The sequence below is a fragment of the Panulirus ornatus genome, chromosome 2, assembly GCF_036320965.1.
Source record: "Panulirus ornatus isolate Po-2019 chromosome 2, ASM3632096v1, whole genome shotgun sequence".
In the NCBI taxonomy this organism is placed as follows: domain Eukaryota; kingdom Metazoa; phylum Arthropoda; class Malacostraca; order Decapoda; family Palinuridae; genus Panulirus; species Panulirus ornatus.
The window spans coordinates 98,444,769-98,461,123 of record NC_092225.1 but is presented as its reverse complement, the minus strand read 5'-3'; the positions used below and the strand labels follow the sequence as shown (position 1 = coordinate 98,461,123).

General features: G+C 40.5%; 1 protein-coding gene across 1 annotated transcript in view; it reads right to left on the bottom strand.

Annotated features, from left to right (window-relative positions):
* Positions 1 to 16,355, bottom strand: part of RagC-D (Ras-related GTP binding C/D) — a 55,231-nt gene that overhangs the window by 15,213 nt on the left and 23,663 nt on the right. The window contains exon 4 of the mRNA XM_071680637.1: positions 12,740 to 12,917. Within this exon, the coding sequence (XP_071536738.1) occupies positions 12,740 to 12,917 (178 nt within the window). The remainder of the gene's footprint in view (positions 1 to 12,739; positions 12,918 to 16,355) is intronic.

The window sequence follows — 16,355 nt, the reverse complement described above, 5'->3', positions numbered from 1 at the left end:
TCTTGGTCAATCTTTCCTCACTCATTCTCTCCATGTGCCCAAACCATTTCAAAACACCCTCTTCTGCTCTCTCAACCACGCTCTTTTTATTTCCACACATCTCTCTTACCCTTACGTTACTTACTCGATCAAACCACCTCACACCACACATTGTCCTCAAACATCTCATTTCCAGCACATCCACCCTCCTGCGCACAACTCTATCCATAGCCCACACCTCGCAACCATACAACATTGTTGGAACCACTATTCCTTCAAACATACCCATTTTTGCTTTCCGAGATAATGTTCTCGACTTCCACACATTTTTAAAGGCTCCCAGGATTTTTGCCCCCTCCCCCACCCTATGATCCACTTCCGCTTCCATGGTTCCATCCGCTGCCAGATCCACTCCCAGATATCTAAAACACTTTACTTCCTCCATAATAATAATAATAATAATAATAATAATAATAATAATAATAATAATATTATAATACAAAAATACCAGAATAAGTCACTGTAAGCTATTCAAATTGCCAAATTGCCAGCTACATCTAACTCAGATGATGTGTACAACAATCATGATAGTTAAAATTTTATCATGATGGTATTATGCTTACTTGATAGTTAACATAATAACAAGTTCATTTCACTAGATAAATCATTTCATTATTAGTGGTCTCACCTGCTTCTTGTTCATCAATATGTTTCCACCAGACTGATATAACAGAAATGTACATTCATACTTAAAATATGCTGAAAAAACATCACATTTGCAAATAAATCAGATAAGGAGAATTTAAAAGTATTACTGCAGATAGAAAAACAATTCAACACTGCAACCAAAAGCAGTCTCACTTCAACCTGAAACATTAAAAAAACAGAGAGAGTATGAAGAAAGTACCAGAGAAAATGAAAAATGAGAAACAGAAAAGGGAAAAAGAAAGAGAAATAAATAGAGGCAAAAGAACTGATGGAATTAATACTGATAGGTAGTAGTTGGTTGACAGCCTCCAACCAGTGAGGTATATCACCAGTACTGCTCGCCTGGGTATCAGGAGGGTTAGTGATATCTGCATAGTGAGTCAACACTTCAGTGGTTGTCAAGTTACACTACTCTGACCCAAGTAGCTGTATTTTCTTTCTGCCTCACCCACACATGGATTACTGGCATTCTGTCCACAAACATGCAATCTCCCCTTCACACATAACATTTGAAAACACTTAACTCACACATCTCATTCTTTGTAATACTAGATATTTCCTGCAGTGAGCAATATATGCTAGCTAGATAGATGCAGTAGGTAGGATCATTAGACAGAAGCAGTAGGCAGAAGTAGTAGGGAGGAAAACTGGTTGGGAGCATCAGGCAAAAGCAATAGTTGTTGGGAGGAACATTACGAAGGAGCCTCTGAAAACATTTCACTAGAGTTGCCATCTGCCAGAGGCCTGTTCAGGTGAGGTACTAGAAGATATACAGCAGCACTCAGAGACAGAGGCAGCTTCTAAAAAGTGGGAGGGGCTCACTGGAGCAAAAACTTTCACAATGATGCAGCATACTGCAGTTCTATACAAGTAACTTTAAACAAAATGGGGGGCTGAGCCCCCTGCTTTTCAAAATGGGGGCTTCAGCTCACCTTGTGCCACTGCCACTTGAGTCAATCAGTTATGGAGACTCCTTTACTATGGCCACCCCCTTGAGGGAGTTTCTGAAGGAAATAAGCATCAGAGAAACAGATAGATAAATGACTTGATGCACTGAGGTTACATATTAGAGTACAAACTTAACATAAAAGTAACAGCGATTACGCCACCTGCATCAATAAGTTCATCATTTGCTCTTTGGTGAATATCTCTCTGGGTTTCAATCTTGGTATCATCAGACAAGCCATCGACTTTATGAATGAATACTTCAAATCTGAGGTGCGGATTAACCTTGTGTGCTCTTAAAACGGTCTGATGTAGTCTTGTCAGTGCTTCCATATAATCATCCTGGAAAAAAATTTACATTTTTATCAGTGAAAACTCAAACTAAACCTTGAACCAGTAAACCAATTCTTCCAAGTGGTAAAACTTTTTTTTTTACAAAATCAACAGTCACAAAGTTAAATTATTAAGTGTCAAAAAAAAAATGAGAATCTAAACTTAGTTCTTAAAACATCTCGGATCCAGAATTTTGTATCCAAATTCACTACATAAGTACGAGCAGATGACATGCTAACAGCACCATCAATGATGATAGTTATATTTCAATGACTGTATCCAGTACCACAAAGCAAATTTCAACTGTCATCAAAGCTAACATGAACCATGTTTTGGCAATTTTTCCTTAATCTAGATCTTCTGATGGTAATACAAATGAAGTACATGAAGAATCTAAATTAATGATTTACAACAACCTAAGCTGCAAGAGAATTTTTAAAAGCTAATATCAAAGACCGTCATAGAATAGAAATATTCATTCATAAGAAAATGTTTTCAAGAGAAATAATGAGAGGTATGATAGAGAACTTTTGTTAGAGGAGACAGAAAACTAATAATGAAAATATATAAGATATATGTTAAGTAAAACTGAATGCAGTTGTGTCTTAGTGATGACATGAAAAAATAAAAATAATAAGATCAATAATGGTAATGGATGTGAGCAACTGTGGACTTTCTTCATATGTTTTCTGGTGCTACATCACTGACTGTGTATGTATATGTATGTAAGTCTATGTATGTATGCAGGAGCTTTTAGAAACATCCTGGGTAACAACAGGACGCTCATAGAAATTGTACTTGGTCATTATAAATAACTAAATGAAATATTCATATATCCCTGAGAACAGGGAAGAATATATTATTTTTTATTTTGTTTTGTCGCTGTCTCCCGCATTTGCGAGGTAGCACAAGGAAACAGACGAAAGAAATGGCCCAACCCACCCCCATATACATGTATATACATACACGTCCACACACACAAATATACATACTTACACATCTCACTTATACATTTCACTCAGTGAAACGAAGCTCAAGGGTAAAGGGGAAGAGTGGTTTGGGAATGTCTGGGGAGTAAAGTCAGGGGTTAGTGAGAGGACAAGAGCAAGGGAAGGAGTAGCAATACTCCTGAAACAGGAGTTGTGGGAGTATGTGATAGAGTGTAAGAAAGTAAATTCTCGATAAATATGGGTAAAACTGAAAGTTGATGGAGAGAGGTGGGTGATTATTGGTGCATATGCACCTGGGCATGAGAAGAAAGATCAAGAGAGGCAAGTGTTTTGGGAGCAGCTGAATGAGTGTGTTAGTGGTTTTGATGCACGAGACCGGGTTATAGTGATGGGTGATTTGAATGCAAAGGTGAGTAATGTGGCAGTTGAGGGAATAATTGGTATACATGGGGTGTTCAGTGTTGTAAATGGAAATGGTGAAGAGCTTGTAGATTTATGTGCTGAAAAAGGACTGATGATTGGGAATACCTGGTTTAAAAAGCGAGATATACATAAGTATACTTATGTAAGTAGGAGAGATGGCCAGAGAGCGTTATTGGATTACGTGTTAATTGACAGGCGTGCGAAAGAGAGACTTTTGGATGTTAATGTGCTGAGAGGTGCAACTGGAGGGATGTCTGATCATTATCTTGTGGAGGCTAAGGTGAAGATTTGTATGGGTTTTCAGAAAAGAAGAGTGAATGTTGGGGTGAAGAGGGTGGTGAGAGTAAGTAAGCTTGAGAAGGAGACCTGTGTGAGGAAGTACCAGGAGAGACTGAGTACAGAATGGAAAAAGGTGAGAACAATGGAAGCAAGGGGAGTGGGGGAGGAATGGGATGTATTTAGGGAATCAATGATGGATTGCGCAAAAGATGCTTATGGCATGAGAAGAGTGGGAGGTGGGTTGATTAGAAAGGGTAGTGAGTGGTGGGATGAAGAAGTAAGAGTATTAGTGTAAGAGAAGAGAGAGGCATTTGGACGATTTTTGCAGGGAAAAAATGCAATTGAGTGGGAGATGTATAAAAGAAAGAGACAGGAGGTCAAGAGAAAGGTGCAAGAGGTGAAAAAGAGGGCAAATGAGAGTTGGGGTGAGAGAGTATCATTAAATTTTAGGGAGAATAAAAAGATGTTCTGGAAGGAGGTAAATAAAGTGCGTAAGACAAGGGAGCAAATGGGAACTTCAGTGACGGGCGCAAATGGGGAGGTGATAACAAGTAGTGGTGATGTGAGAAGGAGATGGAGTGAGTATTTTGAAGGTTTGTTGAATGTGTTTGATGATAGAGTGGCAGATATAGGGTGTTTTGGTCGAGGTGGTGTGCAAAGTGAGAGGGTTAGGGAAAATGATTTGGTAAACAGAGAAGAGGTAGTGAAAGCTTTGCGGAAGATGAAAGCCGGCAAGGCAGCAGGTTTTGGATGGTATTGCAGTGGAATTTATTAAAAAAGGGGGTGACTGTATTGTTGACTGGTTGGTAAGGTTATTTAATGTATGTATGACTCATGGTGAGGTGCCTGAGGATTGGCGGAATGCGTGCATAGTGCCATTGTACAAAGGCAAAGGGGATAAGAGTGAATGCTCAAATTACAGAGGTATAAGTTTGTTGAGTATTCCTGGTAAATTATATGGAAGGGTATTGATTGAGAGGGTGAAGGCATGTACAGAGCATCAGATTGGGGAAGAGCAGTGTGGTTTCAGAAGTGGTAGAGGATGTGTGGATCAGGTGTTTGCTTTGAAGAATGTATGTGAGAAATACTTAGAAAAGCAAATGGATTTGTATGTAGCATTTATGGATCTGGAGAAGGCATATGATAGAGTTGATAGAGATGCTCTGTGGAAGGTATTAAGAATATATGGTGTGGGAGGAAAGTTGTTAGAAGCAGTGAAAAGTTTTTATCGAGGATGTAAGGCATGTGTACGTGTAGGAAGAGAGGAAAGTGATTGGTTCTCAGTGAATGTAGGTTTGCGGCAGGGGTGTGTGATGTCTCCATGGTTGTTTAATTTGTTTATGGATGGGGTTGTTAGGGAGGTAAATGCAAGAGTTTTGGAAAGAGGGGCAAGTATGAAGTCTGTTGGGGATGAGAGAGCTTGGGAAGTGAGTCAGTTGTTGTTCGCTGATGATACAGCGCTGGTGGCTGATTCATGTGAGAAACTGCAGAAGCTGGTGACTGAGTTTGGTAAAGTGTGTGGAAGAAGAAAGTTAAGAGTAAATGTGAATAAGAGCAAGGTTATTAGGTACAGTAGGGTTGAGGGTCAAGTCAATTGGGAGGTGAGTTTGAATGGAGAAAAACTGGAGGAAGTGAAGTGTTTTAGATATCTGGGAGTGGATCTGGCAGCGGATGGAACCATGGAAGCGGAAGTGGATCATAGGGTGGGGGAGGGGGCGAAAATTCTGGGGGCCTTGAAGAATGTGTGGAAGTCGAGAACATTATCTCGGAAAGCAAAAATGGGTATGTTTGAAGGAATAGTGGTTCCAACAATGTTGTATGGTTGCGAGGCGTGGGCTATGGATAGAGTTGTGCACAGGAGGATGGATGTGCTGGAAATGAGATGTTTGAGGACAATGTGTGGTGTGAGGTGGTTTGATCGAGTGAGTAACGTAAGGGTAAGAGAGATGTGTGGAAATAAAAAGAGCGTGGTTGAGAGAGCAGAAGAGGGTGTTTTGAAGTGGTTTGGGCACATGGAGAGAATGAGTGAGGAAAGATTGACCAAGAGGATATATGTGTCGGAGGTGGAGGGAACGAGGAGAAGAGGGAGACCAAATTGGAGGTGGAAAGATGGAGTGAAAAAGATTTTGTGTGATCGGGGCCTGAACATGCAGGAGGGTGAAAGGAGGGCAAGGAATAGAGTGAATTGGAGCGATGTGGTATACCGGGGTTGACGTGCTGTCAGTGGATTGAATCAAGGCATGTGAAGCGTCTGGGGTAAACCATGGAAAGCTGTGTAGGTATGTATATTTGCGTGTGTGGATGTATGTATATACATGTGTATGGGGGGGGGGGGTTGGGCCATTTCTTTCGTCTGTTTCCTTGCGCTACCTCGCAAACGCGGGAGACAGCGACAAAGTATATAAAAAAAAAAAGTTAAAATGAGTAATCTCATTCAGGACTTCATTCCAAAGAAGGCCATGATTTCCCTGCTCCTGTGCAGAAAACCCATAAAATAGGTCCTGCGGTAGTACAACAATAAAAGTACCATATATATCAAGTATCATTTCCTGAACTCCATTCGCGGAGGGTTTGATCAGATCAAATGCATCAACATATACAAAGCATACTGCTTTGTATATATTGATGTAGCAGAAATGGATTCCCAAATTCAGTCCCACAAATTGAAACTAAAAATGCAAATATTTCAAAATTCCTGTAAAAGTTTATTTGTTAAACTGATACTCCCATTCAAAAATATAAGCATAATCTCAGTAATCCTTACTGTGGTATCTGAAAATCCAACATACCTAAGCAAGGAAACTAAAGTGCAAGCTAAGGAATGAATACACAATACAAACCAAGATCCTACAATCTGACGAAGGCTTTACAAAACACCTAGGCATAAAAAAATCAAATAACAGGGTATGGGAATAAAAAATAGAAACCACATATTGTGTAGATAGCTTAAAGCAATCATTTCTATTTTGCCAATCAAACGCTACAACCAACATGAAAATGAATAAAGGAAAAAGGCACAAGGATTCCTTCAGACTCCAAACTTGACATAATAAGCTCCTATCAATAAGTGATCCACAAACACAAATCCTATGAGAAGACAAATTTCTCCAGTGAAAAAAAATCTCAAAACATCCTGACTAATTCATTTACTCAGAAAGTGATCAACCATATAATCTTAGGCAACTTCTTCAATGTACTTAGTTAATAACATAACTCAGGAGACTTCTTAAGGATTTCTGCCTTCTGTCACAAGCTTACACCACTGAACTGCCCAAGTGATTCACTGTCTAACAGTAATACCAACAGTGCACTTTTTGTTTTCTCAAGAATAGATATAAGCTAACTTCAAAATTTTTCCATCCCTGATGAAATGCCCCCATGAAATAGTTCAAGAAATTACACAGGATACAAGAAGACAATCCAATAATCAAGTACAACAAATGAGAGAGCAGAAGAGGGTGTTTTGAAATGGTTTGGTCACATGGAGAGAATGAGTGAGGAAAGATTGACAAAGAGGATATATGTGTCAGAGGAGGAGGGAATGAACAGAAGTGGGAGACCAAGTTGGAGGTGGAAGGATGGAGTGAAAAAGATTTTGAGCGATCGGGGCCTCAACATGCAGGAGGGTGAAAGGTGTACAAGGAATAGAGTGAATTGTAAGGCTGTGGTATACCAGGGTCAACGTCCTGCCAATGGATTAAACCAGGGCATGTGAAGCGGTTGGGGTAAACCATGGAAAGTTTACCCTCTTCTGCTCTCTCAACCACACTCTTTTTATTACCACACATCTCTCTTACCCTTTCATTACTTACTCGATCAAACCACCTCACACCACATATTGTCCTCAAACATCTCATTTCCAGTACATCCACCCTCCTCTGCACAACTCTACCTATAGCCCATGCCTTGCAACCATATAACATTGTTGGAACCACCATTCCTTCAAACATACCCCTTTTTGCTTTACAAGATAACGTTCTCAACTTCCACACATTTTTCAACGCTCCCAGAACTTTCGCACCCTCCCCCACCATATGATTCACTTCCACTTCCATGGTTCCAACCTCTGGCAAATCCTCTCCCAGATATCTAAAACACTCCACTTCCTCCAGTTTTTCTCCATTCATACTTACCTACCAAGTGACTTGTCCCTCAACCCTACTGTACCTAATAACCTTACTCTTATTCACATTTACTCTCAGCTTTCTTCTTTCACACACTTTACCAAACTCAGTCACAAGCTTCTGCAGTTTCTCACATGAATCAGCCACCAGCGCTGTATCATCAGCGAACAACAACTGACTTACTTCCCACGCTCTCTCATCCACAACAGACTGTATACTTGCCCCTCTTTCCAAAACTCTTGCATTCACCTCCCTAACAACCCCATCCATAAACAAATTAAACAACCATGGAGACATCACTCACCCCTGCCACAAACCAACATTCACTGAGAACCAATCACTTTCCTCTCTTCCGACACGTACACATGCCTTACATCCTCGATAAAAACTTTTCACTGCTTCTAACAACTTACCTCCCACACCATATATTCTTAATACCTTCCACAGAGCATCTCTATCAACTCTATCATTTGCCTTCTCCAGATCCATAAATATATTTATTTATTTTGCTTTGTGGCTGTCTCCTGCGTTAGCGAGGTAGCACAAGGAAACAGACGAAAGAATGGCCCAACCCACCCACATACATATGTATATACATACACGTCCACACACACAAATATGCATACCTATACATCTCAACGTATACATATATATACACACACAGACATATACATATATACACATGTACATAATTCATACTGTCTGCCTTTATTCATTCCCATTGCCACCCCGCCACACATGAAATTTCAACCCCCTCCCCCATCATGTGCGCGAGGTAGTGCTAAAAAAAGACAACAAAGGCCACACTCGTTCACACTCAGTCTCTAGCTGTCATGTAACAATGCACCGAAACCACAGCTCCCTTTCCACATCCAATAATAATAATAATGTTTTTTTATCTATTTATTTTGCTTTGTCGCTGTCTCCTGCGTTTGCGAGGTAACGCAAGGAAACAGACGAAAGAAATGGCCCAACCCACCCCCATACACATGTATATACATACACGTCCACACACGCAAATAAACATACCTATACATCTCAATGTACACATTTATGTACACACACAGACACATACATATATACCCATGCACACAATTCACACCGTCTGCCTTTATTCATTCCCATCGCCACCTCGCCACACATGAAATACCATCCCCCTCACCCCTCATGTGTGCGAGGTAGCGCTCGGAAAAGACAATAAAGGCCCCATTTGTTCACACTCAGTCTCTAGCTGTCATGCAATAATGCCTGAAACCACAGCTCCCTTTCCACTTCCAGGCCCCACACAACTTTCCATGGTTTACCCAAGACGCTTCACATGCCCTGATTCAATCCACTGACAGCACGTCAACCCCGGTATACAACATCGATCCAATTCACTCTATTCCTTGCCCGCCTTTCACCCTCCTGCATGTTCAGGCCCCGATCACTCAAAATCTTTTTCACTCCATCTTTCCACCTCCAGTTTGGTCTCCCACTTCTCCTCGTTCCCTCCACCTCCGACACATATATCCTCTTGGTCAATCTTTCCTCACTCATTCTCTCCATGTGCCCAAACCATTTCAAAACACCCTCTTCTGCTCTCTCAACCACGCTCTTTTTATTTCCACACATCTCTCTTACCCTTACATTACTTACTCGATCAAACCACCTCACACCACACATTGTCCTCAAACATCTCATTTCCAGCACATCCACCCTCCTGCGCACAACTCTATCCATAGCCCACGCCTCGCAACCATACAACATTGTTGGAACCACTATTCCTTCAAACATACCCATTTTTGCTTTCCGAGATAATGTTCTCGACTTCCACACATTATTCAAGGCTCCCAGGACTTTCGCCCCCTCCCCCACCCTATGATTCACTTCCGCTTCCATGGATCCATCCGCTGCCAGATCCGCTCCCAGATATCTAAAACACTTTACTTCCTCCAGTTTTTCTCCATTCAAACTTACCTCCCAATTGACTTGACCCTCAACCCTACTGTACCTAATAACCTTGCTCTTATTCACATTTACTCTTAACTTTCTTATTTCACACACTTTACCAAACTCAGTCACCAGCTTCTGCAGCTTCTCACATGAATCAGCCACCAGCGCTGTATCATCAGCAAACAACAACTGACTCGCTTCCCAAGCTCTCTTATCCACAACAGACTTCACACTTGCCCCTCTTTCCAAAACTCTTGCATTCACCTCCCTAACAACCCCATCCATAAACAAATTAAACAACCATTAAGACATCACATACCCCTGCCGCAAACCTACATTCACTGAGAACCAATCACTTTCCTCTCTTCCTACACGTACACATGCCTTACATCCTCGATAAAAACTTTTCACTGCTTCTAACAACTTTCCTCCCACACCATATATTCTTAATACCTTCCACAGAGCATCTCTATCAACTCTATCATATGCCTTCTCCAGATCCATAAATGCTACATACAAATCCATTTGCTTTTCTAAGTATTTCTCACATACATTCTTCAAAGCAAACACCTGATCCACACATCCTCTACCACTTCTGAAACCACACTGCTCTTCCCCAATCTGATGCTCTGTACTGTACATGCCTTCACCCTCTCAATCAATACCCTCCCACATAATTTACCAGGAATACTCAACAAACTTATACCTCTGTAATTTGAGCACTCACTCTTATCCCCTTTGCCTTTGTACAACTGCACTATGCACGCATTCCGCCAATCCTCAGGCACCTCACCATGAGTCATACATACATTAAATAACCTTACCAACCAGTCAACAATACAGTCACCCCCTTTTTTAATAGATTCCACTGCAATACCATTATAATAATTATAATAATAATTTTTTTTTTTTTTTTTTTGCTTTTTTGCTCCCGCGTTTGCGAGGTAGCGCAAGGAAACAGACGAAAGAAATGGCCCAACCCACCCCCATACACATGTATATACATACACGTCCACACACGCAAATATACTTACCTACACAGCTTTCCATGGTTTACCCCAGACGCTTCACATGCCCTGATTCAATCCACTGACAGCACATCAACCCCAGTATACCACATCGATCCAATTCACTCTATTCCTTGCCCTCCTTTCACCCTCCTGCATGTTCAGGCCCTAATCACACAAAATCTTTTTCACTCCACCTCTCCACCTCCAGTTTGGTCTCCCACTTCTCGTTCCCTCCACCTCCAACACATATATCCTCTTGGTCAATCTTTCCTCACTCATTCTCTCCATGTGCCCAAACCATTTCAAAACACCCTCTTCTGCTCTCTCAACCACGCTCTTTTTATTTCCACACATCTCTCTTACCCTTACGTTACTTACTCGATCAAACCACCTCACACCACACATTGTCCTCAAACATCTCATTTCCAGCACATCCACCCTCCTGCGCACAACTCTATCCATAGCCCACACCTCGCAACCATACAACATTGTTGGAACCACTATTCCTTCAAACATACCCATTTTTGCTTTCCGAGATAATGTTCTCGACTTCCACACATTTTTAAAGGCTCCCAGGATTTTTGCCCCCTCCCCCACCCTATGATCCACTTCCGCTTCCATGGTTCCATCCGCTGCCAGATCCACTCCCAGATATCTAAAACACTTTACTTCCTCCATAATAATAATAATAATAATAATAATAATAATAATAATAATAATAATAATATTATAATACAAAAATACCAGAATAAGTCACTGTAAGCTATTCAAATTGCCAAATTGCCAGCTACATCTAACTCAGATGATGTGTACAACAATCATGATAGTTAAAATTTTATCATGATGGTATTATGCTTACTTGATAGTTAACATAATAACAAGTTCATTTCACTAGATAAATCATTTCATTATTAGTGGTCTCACCTGCTTCTTGTTCATCAATATGTTTCCACCAGACTGATATAACAGAAATGTACATTCATACTTAAAATATGCTGAAAAAACATCACATTTGCAAATAAATCAGATAAGGAGAATTTAAAAGTATTACTGCAGATAGAAAAACAATTCAACACTGCAACCAAAAGCAGTCTCACTTCAACCTGAAACATTAAAAAAACAGAGAGAGTATGAAGAAAGTACCAGAGAAAATGAAAAATGAGAAACAGAAAAGGGAAAAAGAAAGAGAAATAAATAGAGGCAAAAGAACTGATGGAATTAATACTGATAGGTAGTAGTTGGTTGACAGCCTCCAACCAGTGAGGTATATCACCAGTACTGCTCGCCTGGGTATCAGGAGGGTTAGTGATATCTGCATAGTGAGTCAACACTTCAGTGGTTGTCAAGTTACACTACTCTGACCCAAGTAGCTGTATTTTCTTTCTGCCTCACCCACACATGGATTACTGGCATTCTGTCCACAAACATGCAATCTCCCCTTCACACATAACATTTGAAAACACTTAACTCACACATCTCATTCTTTGTAATACTAGATATTTCCTGCAGTGAGCAATATATGCTAGCTAGATAGATGCAGTAGGTAGGATCATTAGACAGAAGCAGTAGGCAGAAGTAGTAGGGAGGAAAACTGGTTGGGAGCATCAGGCAAAAGCAATAGTTGTTGGGAGGAACATTACGAAGGAGCCTCTGAAAACATTTCACTAGAGTTGCCATCTGCCAGAGGCCTGTTCAGGTGAGGTACTAGAAGATATACAGCAGCACTCAGAGACAGAGGCAGCTTCTAAAAAGTGGGAGGGGCTCACTGGAGCAAAAACTTTCACAATGATGCAGCATACTGCAGTTCTATACAAGTAACTTTAAACAAAATGGGGGGCTGAGCCCCCTGCTTTTCAAAATGGGGGCTTCAGCTCACCTTGTGCCACTGCCACTTGAGTCAATCAGTTATGGAGACTCCTTTACTATGGCCACCCCCTTGAGGGAGTTTCTGAAGGAAATAAGCATCAGAGAAACAGATAGATAAATGACTTGATGCACTGAGGTTACATATTAGAGTACAAACTTAACATAAAAGTAACAGCGATTACGCCACCTGCATCAATAAGTTCATCATTTGCTCTTTGGTGAATATCTCTCTGGGTTTCAATCTTGGTATCATCAGACAAGCCATCGACTTTATGAATGAATACTTCAAATCTGAGGTGCGGATTAACCTTGTGTGCTCTTAAAACGGTCTGATGTAGTCTTGTCAGTGCTTCCATATAATCATCCTGGAAAAAAATTTACATTTTTATCAGTGAAAACTCAAACTAAACCTTGAACCAGTAAACCAATTCTTCCAAGTGGTAAAACTTTTTTTTTTTACAAAATCAACAGTCACAAAGTTAAATTATTAAGTGTCAAAAAAAAAATGAGAATCTAAACTTAGTTCTTAAAACATCTCGGATCCAGAATTTTGTATCCAAATTCACTACATAAGTACGAGCAGATGACATGCTAACAGCACCATCAATGATGATAGTTATATTTCAATGACTGTATCCAGTACCACAAAGCAAATTTCAACTGTCATCAAAGCTAACATGAACCATGTTTTGGCAATTTTTCCTTAATCTAGATCTTCTGATGGTAATACAAATGAAGTACATGAAGAATCTAAATTAATGATTTACAACAACCTAAGCTGCAAGAGAATTTTTAAAAGCTAATATCAAAGACCGTCATAGAATAGAAATATTCATTCATAAGAAAATGTTTTCAAGAGAAATAATGAGAGGTATGATAGAGAACTTTTGTTAGAGGAGACAGAAAACTAATAATGAAAATATATAAGATATATGTTAAGTAAAACTGAATGCAGTTGTGTCTTAGTGATGACATGAAAAAATAAAAATAATAAGATCAATAATGGTAATGGATGTGAGCAACTGTGGACTTTCTTCATATGTTTTCTGGTGCTACATCACTGACTGTGTATGTATATGTATGTAAGTCTATGTATGTATGCAGGAGCTTTTAGAAACATCCTGGGTAACAACAGGACGCTCATAGAAATTGTACTTGGTCATTATAAATAACTAAATGAAATATTCATATATCCCTGAGAACAGGGAAGAATATATTATTTTTTATTTTGTTTTGTCGCTGTCTCCCGCATTTGCGAGGTAGCACAAGGAAACAGACGAAAGAAATGGCCCAACCCACCCCCATATACATGTATATACATACACGTCCACACACACAAATATACATACTTACACATCTCACTTATACATTTCACTCAGTGAAACGAAGCTCAAGGGTAAAGGGGAAGAGTGGTTTGGGAATGTCTGGGGAGTAAAGTCAGGGGTTAGTGAGAGGACAAGAGCAAGGGAAGGAGTAGCAATACTCCTGAAACAGGAGTTGTGGGAGTATGTGATAGAGTGTAAGAAAGTAAATTCTCGATAAATATGGGTAAAACTGAAAGTTGATGGAGAGAGGTGGGTGATTATTGGTGCATATGCACCTGGGCATGAGAAGAAAGATCAAGAGAGGCAAGTGTTTTGGGAGCAGCTGAATGAGTGTGTTAGTGGTTTTGATGCACGAGACCGGGTTATAGTGATGGGTGATTTGAATGCAAAGGTGAGTAATGTGGCAGTTGAGGGAATAATTGGTATACATGGGGTGTTCAGTGTTGTAAATGGAAATGGTGAAGAGCTTGTAGATTTATGTGCTGAAAAAGGACTGATGATTGGGAATACCTGGTTTAAAAAGCGAGATATACATAAGTATACTTATGTAAGTAGGAGAGATGGCCAGAGAGCGTTATTGGATTACGTGTTAATTGACAGGCGTGCGAAAGAGAGACTTTTGGATGTTAATGTGCTGAGAGGTGCAACTGGAGGGATGTCTGATCATTATCTTGTGGAGGCTAAGGTGAAGATTTGTATGGGTTTTCAGAAAAGAAGAGTGAATGTTGGGGTGAAGAGGGTGGTGAGAGTAAGTAAGCTTGAGAAGGAGACCTGTGTGAGGAAGTACCAGGAGAGACTGAGTACAGAATGGAAAAAGGTGAGAACAATGGAAGCAAGGGGAGTGGGGGAGGAATGGGATGTATTTAGGGAATCAATGATGGATTGCGCAAAAGATGCTTATGGCATGAGAAGAGTGGGAGGTGGGTTGATTAGAAAGGGTAGTGAGTGGTGGGATGAAGAAGTAAGAGTATTAGTGTAAGAGAAGAGAGAGGCATTTGGACGATTTTTGCAGGGAAAAAATGCAATTGAGTGGGAGATGTATAAAAGAAAGAGACAGGAGGTCAAGAGAAAGGTGCAAGAGGTGAAAAAGAGGGCAAATGAGAGTTGGGGTGAGAGAGTATCATTAAATTTTAGGGAGAATAAAAAGATGTTCTGGAAGGAGGTAAATAAAGTGCGTAAGACAAGGGAGCAAATGGGAACTTCAGTGACGGGCGCAAATGGGGAGGTGATAACAAGTAGTGGTGATGTGAGAAGGAGATGGAGTGAGTATTTTGAAGGTTTGTTGAATGTGTTTGATGATAGAGTGGCAGATATAGGGTGTTTTGGTCGAGGTGGTGTGCAAAGTGAGAGGGTTAGGGAAAATGATTTGGTAAACAGAGAAGAGGTAGTGAAAGCTTTGCGGAAGATGAAAGCCGGCAAGGCAGCAGGTTTTGGATGGTATTGCAGTGGAATTTATTAAAAAAGGGGGTGACTGTATTGTTGACTGGTTGGTAAGGTTATTTAATGTATGTATGACTCATGGTGAGGTGCCTGAGGATTGGCGGAATGCGTGCATAGTGCCATTGTACAAAGGCAAAGGGGATAAGAGTGAATGCTCAAATTACAGAGGTATAAGTTTGTTGAGTATTCCTGGTAAATTATATGGAAGGGTATTGATTGAGAGGGTGAAGGCATGTACAGAGCATCAGATTGGGGAAGAGCAGTGTGGTTTCAGAAGTGGTAGAGGATGTGTGGATCAGGTGTTTGCTTTGAAGAATGTATGTGAGAAATACTTAGAAAAGCAAATGGATTTGTATGTAGCATTTATGGATCTGGAGAAGGCATATGATAGAGTTGATAGAGATGCTCTGTGGAAGGTATTAAGAATATATGGTGTGGGAGGAAAGTTGTTAGAAGCAGTGAAAAGTTTTTATCGAGGATGTAAGGCATGTGTACGTGTAGGAAGAGAGGAAAGTGATTGGTTCTCAGTGAATGTAGGTTTGCGGCAGGGGTGTGTGATGTCTCCATGGTTGTTTAATTTGTTTATGGATGGGGTTGTTAGGGAGGTAAATGCAAGAGTTTTGGAAAGAGGGGCAAGTATGAAGTCTGTTGGGGATGAGAGAGCTTGGGAAGTGAGTCAGTTGTTGTTCGCTGATGATACAGCGCTGGTGGCTGATTCATGTGAAAAACTGCAGAAGCTGGTGACTGAGTTTGGTAAAGTGTGTGGAAGAAGAAAGTTAAGAGTAAATGTGAATAAGAGCAAGGGTTGAGGGTCAAGTCAATTGGGAGGTGAGTTTGAATGGAGAAAAACTGGAGGAAGTGAAGTGTTTTAGATATCTGGGAGTGGATCTGGCAGCGGATGGAACCATGGAAGCGGAAGTGGATCATTGGGTGGGGGAGGGGGCGAAAATTCTGGGGGCCTTGAAGAATGTGTGGAAGTCGAGAACATTATCTCGGAAAGCAAAAATGGGTATGTTTGAAGGAATAGTGGTTCCAACA